This window comes from Bubalus bubalis, chromosome 18, assembly GCF_019923935.1.
Source record: "Bubalus bubalis isolate 160015118507 breed Murrah chromosome 18, NDDB_SH_1, whole genome shotgun sequence".
Lineage (NCBI taxonomy): Eukaryota > Metazoa > Chordata > Mammalia > Artiodactyla > Bovidae > Bubalus > Bubalus bubalis.
In genome coordinates, this window is record NC_059174.1 from 62,323,082 (window position 1) to 62,350,888 (window position 27,807).

A 27,807-nucleotide genomic window follows, 5' to 3' on the forward strand; every position below is an offset into this window, starting at 1 on the left:
GAGACTGAACAACAACATTTAATTAATGAATAATGAAAACTTACAAAACATTACCGTGTCACTCTTCTGGTGACTTCAGAGGGTCTCAGGAACTCCTGGGCAATTAGAGATTCTGGGACTGACTGGCTGATGTTGCTGAGGCCTCTAGATTTCTGGGTGTGTGTGTGGGGGGGGGCAGTAGGACCTTCTGAAGAATGTGGGCTCCCTCAACCAAGCTGACTGTCAGGTTTGGAACCTCAGTTCTAGAGGAGGGAGCTACCAGAGGTAGCTGTGAGCTCTGCCGCCCAGATGAAGTGCTGGTGCCTGGCTTATCCGAAGGCCAGCGTCACATACTCGCTGCTCTGGGTCTGTCTGGGCACCCAGGAGGGGGTCCCAGCTGTCCCCTGGTGGGGGACATGGCAGGTCACCTGGGAATAGGTGACCTCCTGCGGGTCTGCAGCTTCAGAGGCCTGAGGAAGGAAGGGAGAATATGAGATGGGGGTGCGACACGGGGCATCCAAGGTACAATCTAGGGGAGGAAGCCCTCACCTGTCTGTTCACCCGGTCAGCTGCCTCTGGGTGTCTCTCTTTCCTCGCAGCATCTAGAGGGAAAGGGGAGGTTGTTATGGACTGTGTATCTGTGTCCCCACTCCCCCTCCCCCCAGATTCATCTGCTGCAGTGGGGATCTGCACGTGATGGTATTTGGAGATGGTGCCCCTGGGAGGAACTGAGGTTTTGATGGGGTCCTGAGGGTGGGATTCTCATGTTCAGCCAGAGCTCTAGCTCACTCTCTCTGCCAGGAGAGGTGACCATCTGCAAGAGAACCCTCACCAGGAACTGAATCCCAGCACCTACATCTCAGACCTCCCAGCCTCCAGAATTGTCAGAAATGAATGCTGGATGTTTGAAGCACCTGGTCTATGGTGTTCTGTTACAGCAGTTTGAACAGACAAAGAGAGGGTCATTTCTTAAAAAACTGAAGTACTGTTGAACATACAACATAAGTTACAGGTATACAGTATAATGATATACAGTTTTAAAAGGTTAAACTCCATTTATAGTTATTATAAAATATTGCTACATTCCCCATTTTGTTGTTGGGGCATTTGGGATCTTTTTTTTCCCCCTAGTTGTGGCATGTGGGATCTAGTTCCTTGACCAGGGATCAAACTTGTACCCCCTGCATTGGGAGTGTGGAGTCTCAGCCACTGGACCACCAGAGAAGTCCCATCCTTGTAGATTATTTTGTACCTACTAGTTTGTACCTCTTAATCTCCTACCCCTTAATTGCCCTTCCCCTCCCCATTAGTCTTACTGCTAGTTTGTTCTCTATATCTGTAATTTTAAACACACAACATTATAGCCTCAATATTTCTCTTTGTCACTAGAGGTGTTTCCTAAACAATATTTTAAATGGCTACGTTAGTTGTAGCATCGTATATGGTTTATATCCTCTGTTTTATGACACCATTTTGGTATATTTACGTTTTATATATTGTTTTATGACATTGTTTTGTAATGTAAATAATGCCATGGTGACTATGTTTGTGAATCCGTGTATACTTTCACCAGCAGCTTAAAAGAGTGTTTACATCTCATCTTCCCCGATTGAATTTTCTCATTTTTTCATCTTTGATAATGAAAAGTGACACAGCAAAAACAACAACAATCTCGTGAACATAACAAAGAGAAGGTCATGTTTTCGGGAGGGTGGCTGTAGACTCCCCCCAGCCCTGTCTTCTGGAAGGCAGTTACCACAATCACAGCGTGAACCAGCAAAACAGCCCACTCCTCACTGCTTCTGGACCCCTCAGCCCCTCCTCCTCCCCCAGCAAGTGCCCCGCCCCATTTCCCCAGTGGGATTTGCGTCCCAGGGATCTCTGCACAGGCTCCCCCTCCTGCTGTCAAGGACCTACTGTTTTTGGCTTTGCGCAGACAGTAGAGGATGAGAAAGACTAGGAGCAGGAGACCCGCGGCCACCGGGACACCGATCCAGATGCCTAGGCGTCTGTCTTGGGAGGCTAGGTTGCCAGACAGGGCTGCAAAGAGGACACAGTGCTGGAGCAGACACCCTGTGTAAAGAGCCTTCACACACAGCACGGTTTCTGAGTGTTTCCTCAGACCCCACCACAATCCCCAAGCTCAGAATTGCTGACCCCGTTTTTTAGAAAAGAGGAATGAGCTTTGACCACCTCGTTTGCTCGCTCCATGAAGTCATAGATAGCAGAGCACTTGGAGGGATGTCTTTGGAGGTCCGGTGGTGAAGACTTCGCCTTCCAATGCAGGGGGTGCTGGTCCCATCCCTGATCGAGGAGCTAGGATCCCACATGCCTCATGGCCAACCCCCTCCCCCCAAAAAAACATAAAACAGAAACAACATTGTAACAAATCCAATAAAGATTTAAAAGAGAAGCCACTCAGAAATGGAAATTTGTATCCTTATAGAGACCAGCAGATGATTACACACAGATCAACCCCCCGCCCACCTGTGTTTTCCTGTGGCCCTTAAGCTCAGAATAGACTTACATTTTTAAACTGTAATCCAAAAATAATAATAATAATAAAGAAAGAAAGAAAGAATACAATTTGCGACAAGTGCAAATGAACTGAAATTCAAGCTTCAGAGCCTGTATCTATCGTTTCATCAGAGCTCGACCTCGGCTCGCTTGCTTCTGCATATTGTCAGTGGCTGGTTTTGTGCACAGGGTCAGAGTTGAGCAGTTGAGAAAGAGACCAGCTATCCGCCCACTGAGTAACAGGCCTATTACAGGAAATATTTACTGACCACTGGCGCAGAGGAAGCACAGCTCAGAAAAGAGCCAGCAGTGGTGAATCAAGAATATGGTGTTAGCCAGGCTCAGGGGAGGGCTCATTCCAAGAACTGATTTGAGCCATCCTATGGAAATGTGTAGGAAAAGTACTCATTTCATTACACAAAAGCAACCACGGACAACAAAAAAATTCTTTCTGTGTTGGCTAGATTCCAATACAGAAAAAAAATATATGTTTTAAAAAACAAATAGGCTGTGAGGTGGATAGAGCACACATTTCACACCCCCATCCTGCCCGCCCCGCCCGCAGTTTTCCAATCAAGGTTCTATCCATCTCATAGGTGATAGGGCCCACGTGGGGTCTCACTGATAAGGCAGCTCATTATGTCGACCTCGCAAACAAAGAATAAAGTTTCACAGTGATCTGTGAGACTGACCAAATTGCCCATACGGCACCCTGTTATCTCACTGGTGCCCATCTTCTCAAAGCTGCGAGACCACCAGATTCCAGACCTCCGGCTACGTGTCCATCTCTTCAGAGAATTTTTCATTGGTGGGGTATAAGAAGGACTCCATAAGAAAGGGAGGAGGCTGGTTCTCCTTAAGAGCCAGTCACCCCTCTTTTCCCTCTAATAAATTTCCTTTTCTTGCCTGACTGCCTGGTTCACTCTCTTTTTCTCTGCACTCGCCTTAATTCTGGTGCTGAAACCCGGGAGGGAAGATCCACCGCAGCTGGGTGGGCTCTTCTCCCAAGTCCACCTCCGGTGGTCCCCTCTCTTTGCCAAGAAACTGAGATGATCTCCAGGATGGGACTCTCCACTTGCCTTGCTGGACTGACATCCACACACCAGCCCGCTTTTCATCCATCGGTTACAAGGGTGAGTGAAACCCCATCCCCTCAGATCCTCTCTCTCTCTCTCCCCACAGCCCTCAGGCCCTCGGCCTTGTGCCCCGTCTGACTTTGAAATAGGGGATGCCCATTTCAAAGCAGACTATTATTACTCTCTGAGAAAGTCCTGAGAATGGGGGCACCTATTCTCTTGGGCCCTTTTTTCTCCTCGCTTTCTTTTGCCCTTGTCTAACCTCTAGGAGGGCATGGTCAACTCAAGAGCAAGGAGTCCAAGAGCAAACCCTCCTCTTGAGGACCCCTCCAGCTTTGGAAGCTCCTTGTAGGTATCTGTCTATGAATGGCACCCCCCCAATACACACACACACACACACACACACGCACACACACACAGTACAGACTCTGAGACATGTCTTAGGACAGGAAGCAAGTTCATACTGCTGCTGCTGCTAAGTCGCTTTAGTCGTGTCTGACTCTATGCGACCCCATAGACGGCAGCCCACGAGGCTCTGCCATCCCTGGGATTCTCCAGGCAAGAACACTGGGGTGGGTTGCCATTTCCTTCTCCAATGCATGAAAGTGAAAAGGGAAAGTGAATTCGCTCAGTCATGTCCGACTCTTAGCGACCCCAAGGACTGAAGCCTACCAGGCTTCTCCGTCCATGGGATTTTCCAGGCAAGAATACTGGAGTGGGTTACTATTTCCTTCTCCAGGAGATCTTCTCCACCCAGGGAATGAAACCAGGTCTCTCGCATTGTAGGCAGATGCTTTACTGTCTGAGCCACCAGGGAAGTCCAGAATATTGTCAATTATGGATCACTGATAAATGAATTTTAGAATATTGTCAATTATGGATTACTGATAAATGAATTTTAGAATATTGTCAATTATGGATCACTGATAAATGGTATTTATGGATCCTATTGGCTTTATCTGCAATCTGTAGACTGTCTAATCTTCTTTCCCTTAGGGAGAGCAGCCCTACCTGCTATATCTGTGTTCTCCATGCCCCAAGACATCAGAAGCCTTCTTAAAAAGCTGGCCCTGTCTGTAGTAAGCCCCGTTCCACTCCAGGTCAGAGAGAAGGGAATATAGAATCTCTTTTCAGTTTTCCACCTAAACTCAGTCACTCACCAGTTGAACGTCTGGGCTGTGTGCTGCTGGGAAAGTCAGTAGTTCCTGAAAACAGAGGTGACGTGGGAGAGGTCTTCCTTATTTCCGCTCAGTCAGTGTCTCACCTCCCAGAGTCCCAGGGACCCACACGGCCCGTCCCTGGCCAGTCCCTCAGAGATGCGTGTCTAAGCTGATGGTGCTCACAGACCCTCCCCCTTGCGGTCCTCTTCCCCAGCCAGTGCTTTAACTGCACAGAGTCAGCCCCCAGGGCGGGGAGCAGGTGTGTGGACTGGGCTTCTTCCTCACCTTCGACCTGAAGCTGCAGTGGGTCACTGGGCTGAGACCACACGTAGGGATTCTCATGGAAGGCACCGTAGCATCTGTAGGTTCCTGCCTGTGTGGAGGAGACTGGATTCAAGAGGAAGATGGTCTGGCGTCCTCCGTCCTGGGGGCTACAGCTTTGGTTCTGGGTGATGTGATCTCCATCTTCTTTGGTGAGGATAAATACATCATGGTTGATTTTGGAGAAACACTGCAACTTCACATTCTCCCCTGGAGCCACCACTGTGCCAGCCACGCTGGAGAGGGAGGGCTTGTCATAAGCTCCTGAGAAAGAAGGAAGTTCAGCGATGAAGGGAAGGGTCACGTAGGCATTGTCCCTTTTTGTCCCCTGGGAGCAGACGTGGCTCTGGTCTCTCTCCCCTCTTCGCCCCCCTCCCCCTTGAAGAAGTCTCTCGGCATCATCCCTGAGACCTCCCCAAGGACAAGGCTTGGTCTTCCTGCTTCCTGTCCCCAAAGCCTGGTCCTTCCCTTGGCAGAGGGGTCAGTCCCGGCTCTGCTGCCTCTGTGTCCCCCTCACCGGTCATCACCAGCTTCAGGGGGTCACTGAACTGGGACCAGCGGCCTCCTCTCTGATAGGAGCAGTGGTACAGCCCTGTCTTGTCTGTTGCAACCTCTGTGAAACTCAAAGTGTTGGTCGTCCTGGGCGTGATCTGTTCCTCTTTGTCCATGGGCTCAGGACTTCCCACTCTTGATATCCTGTACCCCTCAGCTTGTTTAGGTCCTTTACACAGTATGGTCACAGGACACTTAGCTGGAACTGTGGATCCAGGCAGAGCTATGATACGAGGTGGGGGGAGATTTCCTAGAACACAGGGAACAGGTAATAGACACACAAGTGTTTCTCCCTCCATCCTTCTATTTCTCCCCCTCTTACAGCCCCCGCTGTAAAGTCTGAGTCCCCTCTTTCCAGCGGCCAAGAGACCTGATACCTGGCTTAAACCCTGCTGGGTCCTCAGGACTATCACACAGAATACTCACCCTTCTGTGCCCAAGTGCTCTGGCTTAGACACAACCCTAGAAAGAAACACCCGGTGAGAACAGCCCCTCCTGAAAGAACCACCAGCCCTGCCCTGCTTAGCCGTCTATTTGTACCTAACCCTCTCTCCCAGACTGACCAAGATAGAGCAGCAAGGGAGGAACCATGGACATGATCCCGCATTCAGGCTGCCCACCGGCCTCAGCCCCGCTCCTCTGATGAAAGGCACACTGCTGCTCCCTCGAGTGACCCACACTTACAGGAAGCTGTGCAGTTGCTTTCGGTTCTCAGCCCTGTAGTGAAGGCAGTTCACATCCTCTTCCTCCTGGGTTGGGAGTGGGGCATACAGACGTAGCTGACACCATGAAGACATTGAGCTGAACTTCTCCTCTGTGGGAATACTGGGTCATGGCTGGGTGGAGAGAACCATGGTGTCGGGGTTGAAACTTCAGAGGCCTGTGGCTCAGGAGGGCTTCCCTGAGGACTGAGGAGACGACTGAAGGTTCCAACTCAGAGCAAGAGGTTGTTGTTGTTCAGACACTCAGTCGTGTCTGACTCTTTGAGACCCCATGGGCTCCAGCATGCCAGGCTTCCCTGTCCATTACTGTCTCGCAGAGCTTGCTCCCAGTCATGTCCATTGCGGTTAGACAGGGCTTTCTTTCTTCTGACACTGTGGAGAATACACATATCTGTGTCTATCTATCATTATCTGTCATTTTATTGTCTACTTATTTATCATCTGTCATCTATCAATCATGCGTTTATTATCTATCGATCATTTATTATCATCTACCTGCTGCTGCTGCTGCTAAGTCGCTTCAGTCGTGTCTGACTCTGTGCGACCCCATAGACGGCAGCCCACCAGGCTCCCCCATTCCTGGGATTCTCCAGGCAAGAATACTGGAGTGGGTTGCCATTTCCACCTAGCTACCATTTATTTGTCTAATTCTATCATCTATCTACAGCCTTCCATGGTGGCTTGTGGTGAAGTATTGCCTGCAATGCAGAGGACGTGGGTTCTATCCATGGGTCGGGAAGATCCCCTGCAGCAGGAAATGGCAACCCACTCCAATGTTCTTGCCTGGAGAATCCCATGGACAGAGGAGCCTGGTGGGCTACAGTCCGTGGGCTCGAAAAGAGTCTGACACTACTTAGGGACTAAACAACAGCAACAATAATCACTTATCTATATCTACATCTAGATGTCATTTATCTATTAATAATCTGTTTGTATCTATCTACCATCTATTCATTCTCTACTGTCTATCAAGCAATCATCTATCATTTTATTTTAAACATCCAGTTATTTGTGTGTTTATTTGATGGTACCAGGTTTTACTTGTGGTCCATGGTATCTTAAGTTGCAGCAGGCAAACTCTTAACTGCCCAGGTGGGATCTAGTTCCCTGACCAGAGACCAAGCCCAGGTCCCCTGAATTGGGAGCAAGGAGTCTCAGCTATTGGACCACAAAGGAATTCCCTATTTTTATTTTTTAAGACAGCCTTGAAATAGACTATTTTATTTATTTAATTTTGGCCACGCCCTGTGGATGTGGGATCTTAGTGCCCTGGCCAGGGATTGAACCCATGCCCTCTGCACTGGAAGCATGGAGTCTTAGCCACTCGACCACCAGGGAAGTCCCTATCATTTATATATATAATTTTTCGCTTACTTATCTATCTATCTGTCAATATCTAATGTCCTCTATCTTTGTATCATTTCTCTCCCTCCTCCCACCTCTTTCCCTCCATCCAGGGCATTGAAAGGGAATCCCGAGAACACCCCCATCACTGCTTTCTAGGAGAACCATCTCCAGATGCTTTGTTTAGCTTGTCTTTGCTCTCAAGTTACTTGGACTCAACGGTTTGGAGGAAAGATTGTAAGAGAGGATCACTGAGTTCTAAAACCCACTGTCTGTTTTTGCATGGCCTCAGGATTTTTAAATGACTGAAAAAAAAACCAAAGAAAATTAGCATTTTGTAACCCATGAAATGAGTTAAAATTCACACTTTTGCTTTTTCAGACTAAGTTTCATAGGATTATGGCCTTGCTCATAAGGTCATACATCATCGCTACTGCTTTTGTGCTGTATGTGTGCTCAGTCAGGTCTGACCCCTTGTGTGACCCGTGGACTGTAGCCCACCAGGCTCCTCTCTGTCCATGGGAATTCCCAGGCAAGAATACTGGAGTGTATTGGCAGTTCTTTCTCTAGGGAGTCTTCTTGACCTAGGGATTGAATCTGGGTCTTTTCCATCTCCTGCATGGGCAGGTGGGTTCTTTAGCCCTAGTGCTCCTTGGGAAGCCCTATGAGAGCATACCTCAGTGCCTGCAAAGAGAGCAAATGGCTCACCATATACTTACTGCTTTTCAGAACTCAGCTGTCATTTAGAACATGACAGGGACACCTAGCCAACTCTGAGAAGGCATTCAGAGAAAACACCCAAGGAAAGTTAGGTCTATGCTGACACAGAGAAAAAGTAAGGAACAGGCAGAAGGAGGGGACTTTGGTGAGGGAACAGCAGCCAATGGCAGAGAGCTCTGAGTCGAGTCTTGGGGCAGAGGTGAGACTGAAGAGCACGTGGTCAGTTAGGATCTCTGTTTTTCTGTGAGGTATCCATGGAGGTTTAAGTGCAAGGGTATTTATTATTTACTTAAACAGCTTGGAGCTAAGAAGTCCCCAAACTATTTCATCAGCTCAACTGTAACAGGGGGTGAGTTAGCCTTTCTGTGATTCTGTTGTTTTAATCTCATGCCTTGAAACATGTTTCTTCTCAGAAACAAAAAAGCAAACCCCAAACCCAAAGAGGAAAAATTGCTAACATCACAACCATCTGTGTAACTTAAATCCCCAAATCAACCAACCAATATGAATGTTCATGCTTTTATCCTTGCTTTCTGCTGCTGCTAAATGACTTCAGTCATCTCTGACCCTGTGAGACCCCATAGATGGCAGCCCACCAGGCTCTGCCATCCATGGGATTTTCCAGGCAAGAATACTGGAGTGGGGTGCCATCGCCTTCTCCACTTGCTTTCTAGAATTTTTATTTCTCCTTCATATTTGAATGAGATCCTTGCTGGGTACAATAATCTGGGCTGTAGGTTATTTTCTTTCATCATTTTAAATATGTCTTGCCATTCCCTCCTGGCTTGAAGAGTTTCTATTGAAAGATCAGCTGTTATCCTTATGGGAATTCCCTTGTGTTATTTGATGTTTTTCCCTTGCTGCTTTTAATATTTGTTCTTTGTGTTTGATCTTTGTTAATTTGATTAATATGTGTCTTGGGGTGTTTCGCCTTGGGTTTATCCTGTTTGGGACTCTCTGGGTTTCTTGGACTTGGGTGATTATTTCCTTCCCCACTTTAGGGAAGTTTTCAACTATTATCTCCTCAAGTATTTTCTCATGGTCTTTCTTTTTGTCTTCTTCTTCTGGGACCCCTATGATTCGAATGTTGTAGCATTTAATACTGTCCTGGAGGTCTCTGAGATTGTCCTCATTTCTTTTAATTTGTTTTTCTTTTATCCTCTCTGATTCATTTATTTCTACCATTCTATCTTCTAATTCACTAATCCTATCTTCTGCCTCTGTTATTCTACTATTTGTTGCCTCCAGAGTGTTTTTGATCTCATTTATTGCATTATTCATTATATATTGACTCCTTTTTATTTCTTCTAGGTCCTTGTTAAACCTTTCTTGCATCTTCTCAATCCTTGTCTCCAGGCTATTTATCTGTGATTCCATTTTGATTTCAAGATTTTGGATCAATTTCACTATCATTATTCAGAATTCTTTATCAGGTAGATTCCCTATCTCTTCCTCTTTTGTTTGGTTTGGTGGGCATTTATCCTGTTCCTTTATCTGCTGGGTATTCCTCTGTCTCTTCATCTTGTTTAAATTGCTGAGTTTGGGGTGTCCTTTCTGTATTCTGGCAGTTTGTGGGGTTCTCTTTATTGTGGCGTTTCCTCGCTGTGTGTGGGTTTGTACAGGTGGCTTGTCAAGGTTTCCTGGTTAGGGAAGCTTGTGTCGGTGTTCTGGTGGGTGGAGCTGTATTTCTTCTCTCTGGAGTGCAATGAAGTGTCCAGTAATGAGTTATGAGATATCTATGGTTTTGGGGTGACTTTGGGCAGCCTGTATCTTGGAGCTCAGGGCTGTGTTCCTGTGTTGCTGGAGAATTTGCTTGGTATGTCTTGCCCTGGAACTTGTTGGCACTTGTGTGGTGCTTGGTTTCAGTGTAGGTATGGAGGCGTTTGATGAGCTCCTGTCAATTAATGTTCCTTGGAGTCAGGAGTTCCCTGGAGTCAGGGTTTGGACTTAAGCCTCCTGCTTCCAGTTATTGGTCTTATTTTTACAGTAGTTTCAGAACTTCTCCTTCTATACAGCACCATTGATAAAACATCTACGTTAAAGATGAAAAGTTTCTCTACCATGAGGATCACCCAGAGAAGTTCACAGCATTACATGGAGAAGAGAAGAGGGAGGGCGGAGTTAGAGGTGACCCAAATGAGATGAGGTGGAATCAATAGAGGAGAGAGTGGGCTAGCCAGTAATCACTTCCTTATGTGCACTCCACAGCTGGACTGCTCAGAGATGTTCACAGAGTTATACAGAGAAGAGAAGAAGGAGGAAGGAGACAGAGGTGGCCAGGAGGATAAAAGGGGGGAATGAAAAGGAGGGAGACAGATCCAGCCAGTAATCAGTTCCCTAAGTGTTCTCCACCGTCTGAAACACACAGAAATTCACAGAGTTGGGTAGAGTAGAGAGGGGTTAGGGAGGAGACACAGGCGACCTGGTGGAGAAAAAGGAGAGTCCAAAGGGAGAGAGAGCAGTTAAGCCAGTAATCTTGCTCCCTAGTGAAAAATGGGTCCTGAAGATTGGGTTCTTAAAGGTACAAAATTGGTAACAAATACATAAACGCAAAAATTAAAAATCTAGAGTAGAGTTTGGAATTTCAAAAATACGATGTTAAAGAAAAGAAGAAGGAAAAGAAAGAGAGAAAAAACGAACAAACAAAAACAAACAAGGTCGCAAAAATTATAAAGAAAATATAGGTACAAAATTGATAACTAATACCAAAAAGCTAAAATTAAACATCTAGAGTAGAGTTTGGAATTTCAAAAATACAATGTTAAAGAAAAGAAGAAAATAAAAAGGTCAAAAAATTATATAAAATATATATATGAAGTTTGCTGTAAAAAAAATAGGGTCTTTTTTTTTTTTTGCAAAGTAATAGGTTATAAAAGTGAAAATTAAAGGAATAATAGAGGACTTAAAATTTTTTTTAAAAAATTAAAAAAAAAAGAAAGAAAGAATGATCGTAAAAATAGTAAAAATATATCTAGGACTTCCTCCGGTTTTGTTGTGAGTATTGTGGGTTCAGTTCATTTTTGGCTAGTTCCTTGGTCCGACTTGTACTTCTCAAGATCTATAGGCCCCTTCCTACGTAGTCGGTAGTAACCACAGGGTTTTAATCTATTGCCTGTAGCTTCCAAGGCGGATCCCTCTGTTATAGCTTCTTCTGTTTGCTGGTCTCTTCAGTGTCTGGTTTCCGCCCTGACACAAAGGGGAAGGTGGAGGACACTTTTTTTTTTTTTAGGCTCACTTGTTCAGTCGTGCTGTGGGGAGGGAGGGAGGGATGCTGCAAACAAATAACACTGGTATGCGCTCGCAGTGCCTCAGCCACACTGGGTCTGCCCCCGTTCATGGCACGTGTAGCCTGCCTGCCCACACTGCTCAGGCTCTAGGTTGCTCCGCCGGGAACCATCCGTGGCCGGCCCTGGGCTGCCTGCACCTCCCAGGTCCAAGCTGCTCAGGTTCACGCACTCGGGTAGTCCTCAGAGGCGCAGACTCGGTTGGGCCTGCGTTTTGTGCTCTTCCCAGCTCCGAGCAGCTCAGGTGATGAGGTGTTTGGTGAGCGCAATTGCTGCGACTTATCGCCTCCCCACTGCTCGGTTATCTGGGTGTACAACCAGCGCACCTTCTCAGGCAGATGTTGACCGTCCAGACCCCCAAGAAGTTTTAGTTAGCAAAGAAGCCTGCTTACAGTTTTATAGATAAAGTCTCTCTGGGGCTGTGATTGCCCCCTTCTGGTTCTGGCTGCCTGTCACTGGAGGGGGAAGGTCTGCAGCCGGCTATCTGTTCAGTCCTTTGTTCTGTGCGCGGGCCTGGCGGTGTCTTAGGTTAGGGCTGGCTTTTCACGTGGTAGATATCCCACAGTCTGGTTTGCTAGCCCAAATTATTTCACTCAGATAGCGCTCAGGGTATTCAGGCCAGGTTCTTACTCTAAGCGATGCAGCCGGCGTGTGCAGGCGTCTGCGCTGCTTCTCCGCTGGGGGAGTTACTGTAGGGCTCCCAATCTGTGGGTTTTAATTGTTTATTTATTTTTCCTCCCTGTTATGTTGCCCTCTGTGCTTCCAAAGCTCGGCACATATTCGGCAGTGAGAAGGTTTCCTGGTGTTTGGAAACTTCTCTCTTTTTAGACTCCCTTCCCGGGATGGAACTCCGTCCCTCCCTCTTTTGTCTCTTTTTTTTGTCTTTTATATTTTTTCCTACCTCCTTTCCAAGACTTGGGTTGCTTTTCTGGGTGCCTGATGTCTTCTGCTGGCATTCAGAAGTTGTTTTGTGGAATTTACTTGGCGTTTAAATGTTCTTTTGATGAATTTGTGGGGGAGAAAGTGTTCTCCCCGTCCTACTCCTCTGCCATCTTGGCCCCTCCTAGAATTTCTAAATTCCGCAGAGTTGGACACGCTTGAGCAACTTTCACTTTTACAAGGGCTATATTGAAGGAAAAAAATTCAGCATTTCTAGCCCTAGACTCATTTCCCATCCTGCAAGAACAACCACTGTAAAGAATTTACACATTACACATAAGCAAAATTTATTAAGTATCATCTCTGTTTGAATCATGTCCTCTTATAAATTGAAAAGAGTGTTAAAACATTTATTCCCAAGTACTTCCCTGGCAGTCCAGTGGTTAAGACTTCGCCTCTCAATGAGGGGGCTGTGAGTTCAAACCCTGGTCGGGGACCTACGATCCAATATGCCTCGTGGCCCAAAAAACCAAAATGTAAAACAGAAGCAAAATTGTAACAAATTCAACAAAGACTTAAATATTAAAGCAAAACAAAAACCCGTGCTTATTTCTGAGTCTCTTCTGTGAGACAGTGCATGAAAGCAAGGATGTCTGGCTCAAAGATCAGACTCAGTGGTCTCCAGGAGGCAGGGTGAGTAATAGCCCCCTAATTACAGTGTTGCAACGCTACCCAGAACCTCCGTGTCAAAAGGGACACTGCAGATGTGGTGAAATTAAGGGTCTTGGGTGGGGGCTTATCACAGGTTGTCATGGGCGGGGGGCAGGCAATGTAGACCTGTGTTCTTTTTTTAAATACAATTTTATTTTTATTTATTTATTCATTTGGTTGCTGCTCACAGGCTTAGCTGCTCTGCAGCCTGTGGGATCTTAGTTCCCTGACTGGGCATCAAACACACAGCCCCTGCATTGCAGGGCAGATTCTTAACCACTGGACCACCGGGAGTCCCCACAAGAGTTCATTAAAAAGGAAGCAGGAGGGTGGGGGTGTGTGAGGCAAGAAGGGAGGAAGGAAGCAGAGGTCAGAGAGGAGAAGAGGCGCTCCCCTCCTGGGTCTGGAGGATGGAGCTCAATGACAGGGAGCACAGGCAGAGTCTAGAAGCTCGAAAAGGCAAGAACACCAACGGGAAAGTAGCAAGTAGTGCAGGCTTGGGGACAGGGTATACACTTCTGCTGTCTAGAACTGAAAGAGAATTCACATTAGGCTGCTCTCGTCCACGGTGCTTCTGGTACGTTGTTTCAGGTTTGACAGGAAGCGAGTACACTGCTGTATCGGATGGGTGACCCAGCCAGGGCCCTGGAACCACTGCCCCCACAGGTGAGCACAGTGGTTTGATACCAGCGGAGGTCATCGGTGCTTGTCAGTCCACTGTGGTGGGGGCTCATCTGACTTCACTGAGGAACCCTCTCCGGCTGCACCAGGCTTTAGCCAACAGGACGACCATGACTAGGAGAAGCAGGGCAGCCGGGCTCAGGTGGACTTGAGTCTCCACGGAAGGATGCCAAGCAGTAGGCGCTGAGAGAGAAGAGGTAGAAGGGCCAATTCCCGTTGGTGGTTGTTGATTAGTCACTCAGCTGTGTCCTTGTGACCCCATGGACTGTGGCCCACCAGGCTCCTGCATCCATGGGATATCCCAGGCAAGTGTACTGGAGTGGTTGCCATGCCCTTCTCAGGGCATCTTCCTGACCTGGGGATTGAACTGGGGTCTCCTATTTGGCAAGCAGATTCTCTACCACTGAGCCACCAGGGAAGCTGTCCATGCCTCTAAAGGACCCTGAAACTTAAGCTCATTTCTGCAGACCTCTGGACCTGGTGGGAAGCCTGCCCAGCCCACTCCCTTGGGGTAAGCATTAAACACCTTTCTTTCCTCCTGTCATTATAGGCGCTGTGCTGATACTGGACTTCTGGGGTCAAGAAAGACAGGACTGGGGCGCTGGAGGCTGCCAGTCCCCGCCCTGAGCCTGGCCTGCTCCTCGCTCGGTATCTCCTGTGATTTGACCATTCCCGCAGCAGACACGCTGGCCTCTGTTACCCATGGGCTCCTGAGTGGGTCTCTACCTCTGGGTCTTGGCCCAGGGCTGGTTCCTCTGCCTGTCCTGCGCTCTCTACAAGGATCACCCCTCTGATTTCATCCCAGTGTCTGTTAAAAATACATCCACGAGGGACTTGCTTTTTGAGACCTCTTCTAAATCACTAGCCCCTTCTGTCAGTCTTGTTCTGTTACACTGTGTGACTCTGTTTTTCCCAATCAGTCATTATGTGACACATTTTTATTCTAACAAAAATGAAAATGCATATAACACATGTATTAATATAGTCTATGTAAATATTTTTCTGCAAAGCATATATAATATTTAATAATAGTTACATATATATAAAATACATATATATACCTGGAGTTCCTTGTAGCTCAAACAGTAAAGAATCTGCCTGCTATGCAGGAGACCAGGGTTCAATCCCTGGGTCAGGAAGATCCTCTGGAGAAGGGAATGGCAACCCACTCCAGTGTTCTTGCCTGGGAAATCCCATGGACAGAGGAGCCTGGCGGGCTACAGTTTGTGGGGTCACAGAGTCGGACACGACTGAGCAACTAACACACATGTACATCTATATAATATATAACATATACATCTGCATCCATGCGGTTAACACTCCAGGTCAGAGAGAAGGGAACACAGAATCTCTTCTCAGTTTTCCACCTAAACTCAGTCACTCACCAGTTGAATGTCTGGGCTGTGTGCTGCTGGGAGAGTCAGTAGTTCCTGAAAACAGAGGTGAAGTGGGAGAGGTCTTCCTTATTTCTGCCCAGTCAGGCTCTCACCTCCTAGAGTCCCAGGGACCCACATGGCCCGTCCCTGGCCCGTCCCTCGGAGATGTGTGTCTAAGCTGATGGCGCTCACACCTACCCCCTCTTGCGGTCCTCTTCCCCAGCCAGTGCTTTAACTGCACAGAGTCAGCCCCCAGGGCGGGGAGCAGGTGGGTGGACTGGGCTTCTTCCTCACCTTCGACCTGAAGCTGCAGTGGGTCACTGGGCTGAGACCACACGTAGGGATTCTCATGGAAGGCACCGTAGCATCTGTAGGTCCCCGCCTGTGTGGAGGAGACTGAATTCAAGAGGAAGATGGTCTGGCGTCCTCCGTCGTGGTGGGCGGAGCTTTGGTTCTGGGTGACGTGATTTCCATCTTCTTTGGTGAGGATAAACACATCATGGATTTTGGAGAAACACTGCAACTTCACACTCTCCCCTGGAGCCACCACTGTGCCAGCCACGCTGGAGAGGGAGGGCTTGTCATAAGCTCCTGAGAAAGAAGGAAGTTCAGCGATGAAGGGAAGGGCCAGTAAGCACTGTCCCTTTTTGTCCCCTGGGAGCAGACGTGGCTCTGGTCTCTCTCCCCTCTTCGCCCCCCTCCCCCTTGAAGAAGTCTCTCGGCATCATCCCTGAGACCTCCCCAAGGACAAGGCTTGGTCCTCTTGCTTTCTATCCCTGAAGCCTGGTCCTTCCCTCGGCAGAGGGGTCAGTCCGGGCTCCGCTGCCTCTGTGTCCCCCTCACCGGTCATCACCAGCTGCAGGGGGTCACTGAACTGGGACCAGAGGCCTCCTCTCTGATAGGAGCAGTGGTACAGCCCTGTCTTGTCTGTTGTAACCTCTGTGAAACTCAAAGCGTTGGTCTTCCTGGATGTGATCTGTTCCTCTTTGTCCATGGGCTCAGGACTTCCCACTCTTGATATCCTGTACCCCTCAGCTTGTTTAGGTCCTTTACACAGGATGGTCACAGGACTCTTAGCTGGAACTGTGGATCCAGGCAGAGCTGTGATACTAGGCAGGTGGAGATTTCCTAGAACACAGGGAGCAGGTAATAGACACAGAAGTGTTTCTGTTTCTCCCTGCACCCTTCTATTTCTCCCCCTCTTACAGCCCCCGCTCTAAAGTCTGAATCCCCTCTTTCCAGCGGCCAAGAGACCTGATACCTGGCTTAAACCCTGCTGGGTCCTCAGGACTATCACACAGAATACTCACCCTTCTGTGCCCAAGTGCTCTTGCTCAGACACAACCCTAGGAAGAAACACCCAGTGAGAACAGCCTAGCCTTAAAGAACCACCAGCCCTGCCCTGCTTAGCCGTCTATTTGTACCTAACCCTCTCTCCCCGACTGACCAAGACAGAGCAGTGAGGGAGGAACCATGGACATGATCCTGCGTTCAGGCTGCCCACTGGCCTCAGCCCTGCTCCTCTGATGAAAGGCACACTGCTCCTCGAGTGACCCACACTTACAGGAAGCTGTGCAGTTGCTTTCAGTTCTCAGCCCTGTAGTGAAGGCAGTTCACATCCTCTTCCTCCTGGGTTGGGAGTGGGGCATACAGACGTAGCTGACACCACGAAGACATTGATCTGAATTCTCCTCTGTGGGCTTACTGGGTCATGGCTGGGCAGAGAGAAGCATGGTGTCAGGTTGAAACTTCAGAGGCCCGTGGCTCAGAAGGGCTTCCCTGAGGACTGAGGAGACGACTGAAGGTTCCAACTCAGAGCAAGAGGTTGTTGTTGTTGTTCACACTCCATCGTGTCTGACTCTTTGAGACCCCATGGGCTGCAGCACGCCAGGCTTCCCTGTCCATCACTGTCTCCCAGAGTTTGCTCCCACTCGTGTCCATTGTGGTTAGACAGGGCTTTCTTTCCTCTGACACTGTGGAAAATAGACATATCCATGTCTACTTATCATCATCTGTCATTTTATTGTCTACTTATTTATCATCTATCATCTATCAATCATGCATTTATTATCTATCCATCATTTACTATCATCTACCTAGCCACCATTTATTTATCTAATTCTACTATCTCTGTATGGCCTTCCGTGGTGGCTCGTGGTGAAGCATTGCCTGCAATGCAGAGGACGTGGGTTCCATCTGTGGGTCAGGAAGAACCCCTGGAGGAGGCAATAGCAACACTCTGCAATATTCTTGCCTGGAGAATCCCATGGACAGAGGAGCCTGGTGGGCTACAGTCCATGGTCAAAAAGAGTCCGACATGACTTAGTGACTAAACAACAGAAACAACAATCATTTATCTATATCTACATCTACATGTGAATTATCTATTAATAATCTGTTTGTTATCTATCTACCATCTATTCATTCTCTACTCTCAAGCAATCATCTATTATTTTATTTTTATTTTAAATATCCAGTTATTTGTGTGTATATTTGACCGCACCAGGTCTTACTTGCGGCCCATGGGGTCTTTAGTTGCAGCAGGCGAACTCTTAGCTGCCACAGGTGGGATCTAGTTCCCTGACCAGAGACCAAGCCCAGGTCCCCTGAATTGGGAGCAAGGAGTCTCATCTACTGGACCACCAAGGAATTCCCTATTTTTATTTTATTTATATATTTTTAAAATTTAAATTTATTTATTTTAATTAGAGGCTAATTATTTTACAATATTGTATTGGTTTTGCCATACATCAACATGAATCCACCAATGGGTGTACAGATCAGATCAGATGAGATCAGTCGCTCAGTCGTGTCCGACTCTTTGCGACCCCATGAATCACAGCACGCCAGGCCTCCCTGTCCATCACCAGTACACATGTTCCCAATCCTGATCCCCCCTCCCACCTCCCTCCCCGTACCATACCTCTGGGTTATCCCAGTGCACCAGCCCCAAGCATCCTGTATCCTGTATCGAACCTGGACTGGCGATTCGTTTCTTATATGATATTATACATGTTTCAATGCCATTCTCCCAAATCATCCTACCCTCTCCCTCTCCCACAGAGTCCAAAACACTGTTCTATACATCAGTGTTTCTTTTGCTGTCTTGTATACAGGGTTATGATAACCATCTTTCTAAATTCCATATATATGCGTTAGTATACTGTATTGGTGTTTTTCTTTCTGGCTTACATCACTCTGTATAATAGGCTCCAGTTTCATCCACCTCATTAGAACTGATTCAAATGTATTCTTTTTAATGGCTGAGTAATACTCCATTGTGTATATGTACCACAGATTTCTTATCCATTCATCTGCTGATGGAAATCTAGCTTGCTTCCATGTCCTGGCTATTATAAACAGTGCTGCGATGAACATTGGGGTACACATGTCTCTTTCAATTCTGGTTTCCTCGGTGTGTATGCCCAGCAATGGGATTGCTAGGTTGTATGGCAGTTCTATTTCCGGAGTTTTAAGGAATCTCCACACTGTTCTCCATAGTGGCTGTACTAGTTTGCATTCCCACCAACAGTGTAAGAGGGTTCCCTTTTCTCCACACCCTCTCCAGCATTTATTACTTGTAGACTTTTGGATCGCAGCCATTCTGACTGGCATGAAACCGTACCTCATTGTGGTTTTGATTTGCATTTCTCTGATAATGAGTGATGTTGAGCATCTTTTCATGTGTTTGTTAGCCATCTGTATGTCTTCTTTGGAGAAATTTCTATTTAGTTCTTTGGCCCATTTTTTGATTGGGTCGTTTATTTTTCTGGAATTGAGCTGCAGGAGTTGCTTGTCTATTTTTGAGATTAGTTGTTTGTCAGTTGCTTCATTTGCTATTATTTTCTCCCATTCTGAAGGCTGTCTTTTCACCTTGCTTATAGTTTCTTTTGTTGTGCAGAAGCTTTTAATTTTAATTAGATCCCATTTGTTTATTTTTGCTTTTATTTCCAATATTCTGGGAGGTAGGTCATAGAGGATCCTGCTGTGATTTATGTCGGAGAGTGTTTTGCCTATGTTCTCCTCTAAGAGTTTTATAGTTTCTGGTCTTATGTTTAGATCTTTAATCCATTTTGAGTTTATTTTTGTGTATGGTGTTAGAAAGTGTTCTAGTTTCATTCTTTTACAAGTGGTTGACCAGTTTTCCCCGCACCACTTGTTAAAGAGATTTTCTTTAATCCATTGTATATTCTTGCCTCCTTTGTCAAAGATAAGGTGTCCATAGGTGTGTGGGTTTATCTCTGGGCTTTCTATTTTGTTCCATTGCTCTATATTTCTGTCTTTGTGCCAGTACCATACTGTCTTGATGACTGTGGCTTTGTAGTAGAGCCTGAAGTCAGGCAGGTTGATTCTGAAAATAGACTATTTTATGTACTTATTTAATTTTGGCCATGCCCTGTGGCATGTGGGATCTTAGTTCCCCTGCCAAGGATTGAACCCATGCCCCCTGCATTGGAAGCACAGAGTCTTAACCACTGGACCACCAGGGAAGTCCCTATCCATTGTTTATATATATCATTTTTCGCTTGCTTATCTATCTATCTGTCAATATCTAATGTCCTCTATCTTTGTATCATTTCTCTCACACCTCTTTCCCTCCATCCAGGGCATCGAAAGGGAATCCTGAAAACACCCCCATAACTGCTTTCTAGGAGAACCATCTCCAGAGACTTTGTTAACCTTGTCTTTGGTCTCAAGTTACTTGGACTCAACTGTATGGAGAAAAAGATTCTAAGAGAGGATCATTGAGTTCTAAATCCCACTGTCTGTTTTTGCATGGCCTCAGGATTTTTAAATGATGAAAAAAAAAAACAACAAAGAAAACGAGCATTTTGTAACCCAGGAAAATGATTTAAAATTCACACTTTTGCTTTTTGAAACTAAGTTTCATAGGATTATGGCCTTGCTCATAAGGTCGTAGATCACCGCTCCTGCTTTCGTGCTGTATGTGTGCTCAGTCAGGTCTGACCCCTTGTGTGACCCGTGGACTGTAGCCCACCAGGCTCCTCTCTGTCCATGGGAATTCCCAGGCAAGAATACTGGAGTGGGTTGGCAGTTCTTTCTCTAGGGAGTCTTCTTGACCTAGGGATTGAATCTGGGTCTTTTCCATCCTGCATGAGCAGGTGGTTTCTTCAGCCCTAGTGCTTCCTGGGAAGCCCTATGAGAGCAGAACTGAGTGCCTGCAAAGAGAGCAAATGGCTCACCATATACTTACCGCTTTTCAGAACTCAGCTGTCATTTAGAACATGACAGGGACACCTAGCCGACTCTGAGAAGGCATTCAGAGAAAACACCCAAGGAAAGTTAGGTCTATGCTGACACAGAGAAAAAGTAAGGAACAGGCAGAAGGAGGGGACTTTGGTGAGGGAACAGCAGCCAATGGCAGAGAGCTCTGAGTCGAGTCTTGGGGCAGAGGTGAGACTGAAGAGCATGTGATCAGTTAGTGTCTCTATTTTTCTGTGAGGTATCCACGGAGGTTTAAGTCCAAGGGTATTTATTATTTACTTAAACAGCTTGGAGCTAAGAAGTCGCCAAACTATTTCATCAGCTCAACTATAACAGGGGGTGAGTTAGCCTTTCTGTGATTCTGTTGTTTTAGTCTCATGCTTTGAAAGCTGTTTCTTCTCAGAAACAAAAACCCAAACCCCAAAACCCAAAGAGGAACAGTTGCTAACATCACAATCATCTGTGTAACTTAAATTCTGCAAACCAACCAACCAATATGAATGTTCATGCTTTTATACTTGCTTTCTGCTGCTGCTGCTGCTAAGTCACTTCAGTCCTGTCTGACTCTGTGCAACCCCATAGACGGCAGGCCACCAGACTCCCCCATCCCTGGGATTCTCCTGGCAAGAACACTAGAGTGGGCTGCCATTTCCTTCTCCAATGCATGAGAGTGAAAAGTGAAAGTGAAGTTGCTCAGTCGTGTCCAACCCTCAGTGACCCCATGGACTGCAGCCTACCAGGCTCCTCCATCCATGGGGTTTTCCAGGCAAGAGTACTGGAGTGGAGTACCATCGTCTTCTCCAGTTGCTTTCTAGAATTTTTAAATTCCACAAAGAGTCAGACATGCCTGAGTGACTTTTACTTTCACAAGGGCTATATTGAAGGAAAAAAAAAATCAGCATTGCTAGCCCTAGACCCATTTGCCACCCAGCAAGAACAACCACTCTAAGGAAAGTACACATTACACATAAGCAAAGTTTATTAAGTATCATCTCTGTTTGAATCACATCCTGTTCTAAACTGAAAAGAGTGTTAAACATTTATTCCTAGGTACTTCCCTGGCAGTCCAGTGGTTAAGACTTTGTCTCCCAATGAGGAGGCTGTGGGTTCAATCCCTGGTCGGAGACCTACGATCCAACATACTTCGTGGCCAAAAAACCAAAATGTAAAACAGAAGCAAAATTATAACAAATCCAATAAAGACTTAAATATTAAAGCAAAACAAAAAACCTGCTTGTTTCCAAGTCTCTCCTGTGAGACAGTGCATAAAAGCAAGGATTTCTGGCTCAAAGATCAGACTCAGTGATCTCCAGGAGGCAGGGTAACAGCCCTCTAATTATAGTTTTGCAAAGCTACCCAGAACCTCCATGTCAAAAGGGACACTGCCCCACTCCAATACTCTTGCCTGGAAAATCCCATGGATGGAGGAGCCTGGTAGGCTTCAGTCCATGGGGTTGCGAAGAGTCAGACATGACTGAGCGACTTCCCTTTTAATTTTCACTTTCATGCATTGGAGAAGGAAATGGCAACCCACTCCAGTGTTCTTGTCTGGAGAATCCCAGGGACGGGAGAGTCTGGTGGGCTGCCGTCTATGGGGTCACACAGAGTTGGACACGACTGAAGTGATTTAGCAGCAGCAGCAGCAGCAGCAGCAGCAGATGTGGTGAAATTAAGGGTCTTGGGTGGGAGTTTATCGAAGGTTGTCATGGGCAGGGGTGCCCAACATAGTCACGGGTCTTTTTTAAATATAATTTTATTTTTATTTATTTATTCATTTGGTTGCTGCTCACAGGCTTAGCTGCTTTGCAGCCTATGGCATCTTAGTTCCCTGACTGGGCATCAAACACACATCCCCTGCGTCGCAGGGCAGATTCTTAACCAATGGACCACTGGGAAGTCCCCTGTGTTCGTTAAGAGGGAAGCAGGAGGCTGGGGGTGTGTGAGGTTAGAAGGGAGGAAGGAAGCAGAGGTCAGAGAGGAGAAGAGGCACTCCCCTCCTGGGTCTGGAGGACAGAGCTCCACGACAGGGAGCACAGGCAGAGTCTAGAAGCTCGAAAAGGCAAGAACACCAACGGGAAAGTAGCAAGTAGTGCAGGCTTGGGGACAGGGTTTAGACTTCTGATCTCTAGAAATGAAAAAGAATTCACAATGGGCTGCTCTCGTCCACGGTGCCTCTGATACGTTGTTTCAGGTTCCACAGGAAGCGAGTACACTGCTGCATCGGATGGGTGACCCAGCCAGGGCCCTGGAACCGCTGCCCCTGCCCCCACAGGTGAGCACAGTGCTTTGATGCCAGAGGAGGGTCATTGGCGCTTGTCAGTCCACTGGGGCGGGGGCTCATCTGATTTCACTGAGGGACCCCCACCCCCCGGCTGCACCAGGCTTCAGCCAACAGGATGACCATGACCAGGAGAAGCAGGGCAGCCAGGGTCAGGCGGACTTGAGTCTCCACGGAAGGATGCCAAGCGGTAGGCGCTGAGAGAGAAGAGGTAGAAGGGCCGATTCCTGTTGGTGGTTGTTGATTAGTCACTCTGCTGTGTCCTTGTGACCCCATGGACTATGGCCCACCAGGCTCCTCCATCCATGGGATTTCCCAGGCAAGGGTATTGAGTGAGTTGCCATGCCCTTCTCCAGGGCATCTTCCTGACCTGGGGATTGAACCTGGGTCTCCTACTTGGCAGGTAAATTCTTTACCACTGAGCTACCAGGGAAGCTGTCCATGCCTCTAAAGGACCCTGAAACTCAAGCTCATTTCTGCAGACCTTTGGACCTGATGCGAGCCCGCCCAGCCCACTCCCTTGGGGTAAGCATTAAACACCTTTCTTTCCTCCTGTCATTACAGGTGCTGTGCTGATACTGGACTTCTGGGGTCAAGAAAGACAGGACTGGGGCGCTGGAGGCTGCCAGTCCCTGCCCTGAGCCCGGCCTGCTCCTCACTTGGTATCTCCTGTGATTTGACCATTCCCGCAGCAGACACGCTGGCCTCTGTTACCCATGGGCTCCTGAGCGGGTCTCTACCTCTGGGTCTTGGCCCAGGGCTGGTTCCTCTGCCTGTCCTGCGCTCTCTACAAGGATCACCCCTCTGATTTCATCCCAGTATTTGTTAAAAATACACCCACGAGGGACTTGCTTGTTGAGCCCTCTTCTAAATCACTAGCCCCTTCTGTCAGTCTTGTTCTGTTACACTGTGTGACTCTGTTTTTCCCAATCAGTCATTATGTGACACATTTTTATTCTAACAAAAATGAAAATGCATATAACACATGTATTAATATAGTCTATGTAAATATTTTTCTGCAAAGCATATATAATATTTAATAATAGTTACATATATATAAAATACATATATATACCTGGAGTTCCTTGTAGCTCAAACAGTAAAGAATCTGCCTGCTGTGCAGGAGACCAGGGTTCAATCCCTGGGTCAGGAAGATCCTCTGGAGAAGGGAATGGCAACCCACTCCAGTGTTCTTGCCTGGGCCATCCCATGGACATAGGAGCCTGGTGGGTTACAGTCCATTGGGTGGCAGTGTTGGACACGACTGAGAGATTAACAGACATATACATCCATATAACATATAACATATACATCTGCATCCATGTGGTTAACACTCCAGGTCAGAGAGAAGGGAACACAGAATCTCTTCTCAGTTTTCCACCTAAACTCAGTCACTCACCAGTTGAATGTCTGGGCTGTGTGCTTCTGGGAGAGTCAGTAGTTCCTGAAAACAGAGGTGAAGTGGGAGAGGTCTTCCTTATTTCCGCCCAGTCAGGCTCTCACCTCCCAGAGTCCCAGGGACCCACATGGCCCGTCCCTGGCCCGTCCCTCAGAGATGCGTGTCTAAGCCGATGGCACTCACACACTCCCCTCTTGCGGTCCTCTTCCCCAGCCAGTGCTTTAACTGCACGGAGTCAGCCCCCAGGGCGGGGAGCAGGTGGGTGGACTGGGCTTCTTCCTCACCTTCGACCTGAAGCTGCAGTGGGTCACTGGGCTGAGACCACACGTAGGGATTCTCATGGAAGGCACCGTAGCATCTGTAGGTCCCCGCCTGTGTGGAGGAGACTGGATTCAAGAGGAAGATGGTCTGGCGTCCTCCGTCGTGGTGGGCGGAGCTTTGGTTCTGGGTGACGTGATTTCCATCTTCTTTGGTGAGGATAAATACATCATGGTTGATTTTGGAGACACACTGCAACTTCACACTCTCCCCTGGAGCCACCACTGTGCCAGCCACGCTGGAGAGGGAGGGCTTGTCATAAGCTCCTGAGAAAGAAGGAAGTTCAGCGATGAAGGGAAGGGTCAGTAAGCACTGTCCCTTTTTGTCCGCTGGGAGACGACGTGGCTCTGGTCTCTCTCTGCTCCTCGCCCCCCTCCCTCTTGAGGAAGTCTCTCGGCATCATCCTGGAGACCTCCCCAAGGACAAGGCTTGGTCCTCCTGCTTCCTGTCCCCAAAGCCTGGTCCATCCCTCAGCAGAGGGGTCAGCCTGGCTCCGCTGCCTCTGTGTCCCCCTCACCGGTCATCACCAGCTGCAGGGGGTCACTGAACTGGGACCAGAGGCCTCCTCTCTGATAGGAGCAGTGGTACAGCCCTGTCTTGTCTGTTGTCATCTCTGTGAAACTCAAAGTGTTGGTCTTCCTGGATGTGATCTGTTCCTCTTTGTCAATGGGCTCAGGACTTCCCACTCTTGATATCCTGTACCCCTCAGCTTGTTTAGGTCCTTTACACAGGATGGCCACAGGACTCTTAGCTGGAACTGTGGATCCAGGCAGAGCTATGATACGAGGTGGGGGGAGATTTCCTAGAACACAGGGAACAGGTAATAGACACACAAGCGTTTCTGTTTCTCCCTCCACCCTTCTATTTCTCCCCCTCTTACAACCCCCACTATAAAGTCTGAGTCCCCTCTTTCCAGCCGCCAAGAGACCTGATATCTGGCTTAAACCCTGCTGGGTCCTCAGGACTATCACACAGAACACTCACCCTTCTGTGCCCAAGTGCTCTGGCTTAGACACAACCCTAGAAAGAAACACTCAGTGAGAACAGCTCAGCCTTAAAGAACCACCAGCCCTGCCCTGCTTAGCTGTCTATTTGCACCTAACCCTCTCTCCCCGACTGACCAAGACAGAGCAGTGAGGGAGGAACCATGGACATGATCCCACGTTCAGGCTGCCCACCGGCCTCAGCCCTGCTCCTCTGATGAAAGGCACACTGCTCCGTCGAGTGACCCACACTTACAGGAAGCTGTGCAGTTGCTTTCAGTTCTCAGCCCTGTAGTGAAGGCAGTTCACATCCTCTTCCTCCAGGGTTGGGAGTGGGGCATACATACGTCGCTGACACCATGAAGACACTGAACTGAACTTCTCCTCTGTGGGCTTACTGGCTCATGGCTGGGCGGAGAGAACCATGGTGTCGGGGTTGAATCTTCAGAGGCCTGTGGCTCAGGAGGGCTTCCCTCAGAACTGAGGAAACGACTGAAGTTTCCAACTCAGAGCAAGAGGTTGTTGTTGTTCAGTCATTCAGTCACGTCCGACACTTTGAGACCCCACGGGCTGCAGCATGCCAGGCTTCCCTGTCCATCACTGTCTCCCAGAGTTTGCTCCCACTCGTGTTTATTGAGGTTAGACAGGGCTTGCTTTCTTCTGACACTGCGGAGAATACACATATCCATGTCTATCTATCATTATCTGTCATTTTACTGTCTACTTATATATCATCTATCAATCATGCATTTATTATCTATCGATCATTTATTATCATCTACCTGCTGCTGCTCCTGCTAAGTTGCTTCAGTCGTGTCTGACTCTGTGCGACCCCATAGACGGCAGCCCACCAGGTTCCCCCATCCCTGGGATTCTCTAGGCAAGAATACTGGAGTGGGTTGCCATTTCCACCTAGCTACCATTTATTTGTCTAATTCTATCATCTATCTACAGCCTTCCATGGTGGCTTGTGGTGAAGTATTGCCTGCAATGCAGAGGACGTGGGTTCTATCCATGGGCCGGGAAGATCCCCTGCAGCAGGAAATGGCAACCCACTCCAATGTTCTTGCCTGGAGAATCCCATGGACAGAGGAGCCTGGTGGGCTACAGTCCGTGGACTTGAAAAGAGTCCGACACTACTCAGGGACTAAACAACAGCAACAATAATCACTTATCTATATCTACATCTAGATGTCATTTATCTATTAATAATCTGTTTGTATCTATCTACCATCTATTCATTCTCTACTGTCTATCAAGCAATCATCTATTATTTTATTTTAAATATCCAGTTATTTGTGTGTTTATCTTACCACGCCAGGTCTTAGCTGTGACCCACAGGATCTTCAGTTGCAGCAGGCAAACTCTTAGCTGCCGCAGGTGGGATCTAGTTCCCTGACCAGAGACCAAGCCCAGGCCCCCTGAATTGGGAGCAAGGAGTCTCAGCTATTGGACCACAAAGGAATTCCCTATTTTTATTTTTTGAGACAGCCTGGAAACAGACTATTTTATTTATTTAATTTTGGCCACGCCCTGTGGATGTGGGATCTTAGTGCCCTGGCCAGGGATTGAACCCATGCCCTCTGCATTGGAAGCACGGAGTCTTAGCCACTCGACCACCAGGGAAGTCCCTATCCATTGTTTATATATATCATTTTTCACTTACTTATCTATGTATCTGTCAATGTCTAATGTCCTCTATCTTTGTATCATTTCTCTCCCTCCTCCCACCTCTTTCCCTCCATCCAGGGCATTGAAAGGGAATCCCGAGAACACCCCCATCACTGCTTTCTAGGAGAACCATCTCCAGATGCTTTGTTTAGCTTGTCTTTGCTCTCAAGTTACTTGGACTCAACGGTTTGGAGGAAAGATTGTAAGAGAGGATCACTGAGTTCTAAAACCCACTGTCTGTTTTTGCATGGCCTCAGGATTTTTAAATGACTAAAAACAAAACCAAAGAAAATTAGCATTTTGTAACCCATGAAATGAGTTAAAATTCACACTTTTGCTTTTTCAGACTAAGTTTCATAGGATTATGGCCTTGCTCATAAGGTCATACATCACCGCTCCTGCTTTTGTGCTGTATATGTGCTCAGTCAGGTCTGACCCCTTGTGTGACCCGTGGACTGTAGCCCACCAGGCTCCTCTCTGTCCATGGGAATTCCCAAGCAAGAATACTGGAGTAGGTTGGCAGTTCTTTCTCTAGGGGATCTTCTTGACCTAGGGATTGAATCTGGGTCTTTTCCATCTCCTGCATGGGCAGGTGGTTTCTTCAGCCCTA

The 27,807-nt window shown here is 47.5% G+C and overlaps 1 protein-coding gene across 1 annotated transcript; it reads right to left on the bottom strand.

Annotated features, from left to right (window-relative positions):
- LOC102403267 (leukocyte immunoglobulin-like receptor subfamily B member 3A) lies at positions 1 to 26,033 on the bottom strand. The gene is made up of 22 exons (XM_045163232.1): positions 25,665 to 26,033; positions 25,528 to 25,563; positions 25,061 to 25,345; positions 24,510 to 24,809; positions 24,226 to 24,270; positions 17,142 to 17,295; positions 17,028 to 17,037; positions 16,770 to 16,935; positions 16,633 to 16,668; positions 16,166 to 16,450; positions 15,521 to 15,913; positions 15,332 to 15,376; positions 13,997 to 14,129; positions 6,635 to 6,699; positions 6,169 to 6,315; positions 6,032 to 6,067; positions 5,571 to 5,855; positions 5,018 to 5,317; positions 4,733 to 4,777; positions 1,897 to 2,019; positions 529 to 581; positions 1 to 449 (listed from the first exon to the last, which is right to left on the bottom strand). The coding sequence occupies exons 1-22, from the start codon at positions 25,696 to 25,698 to the stop codon at positions 309 to 311; spliced, it is 3,117 nt and encodes a 1,038-aa protein (XP_045019167.1). The 5' UTR covers positions 25,699 to 26,033; the 3' UTR covers positions 1 to 308.
- Between the last annotated feature and the right edge of the window lie 1,774 nt (positions 26,034 to 27,807).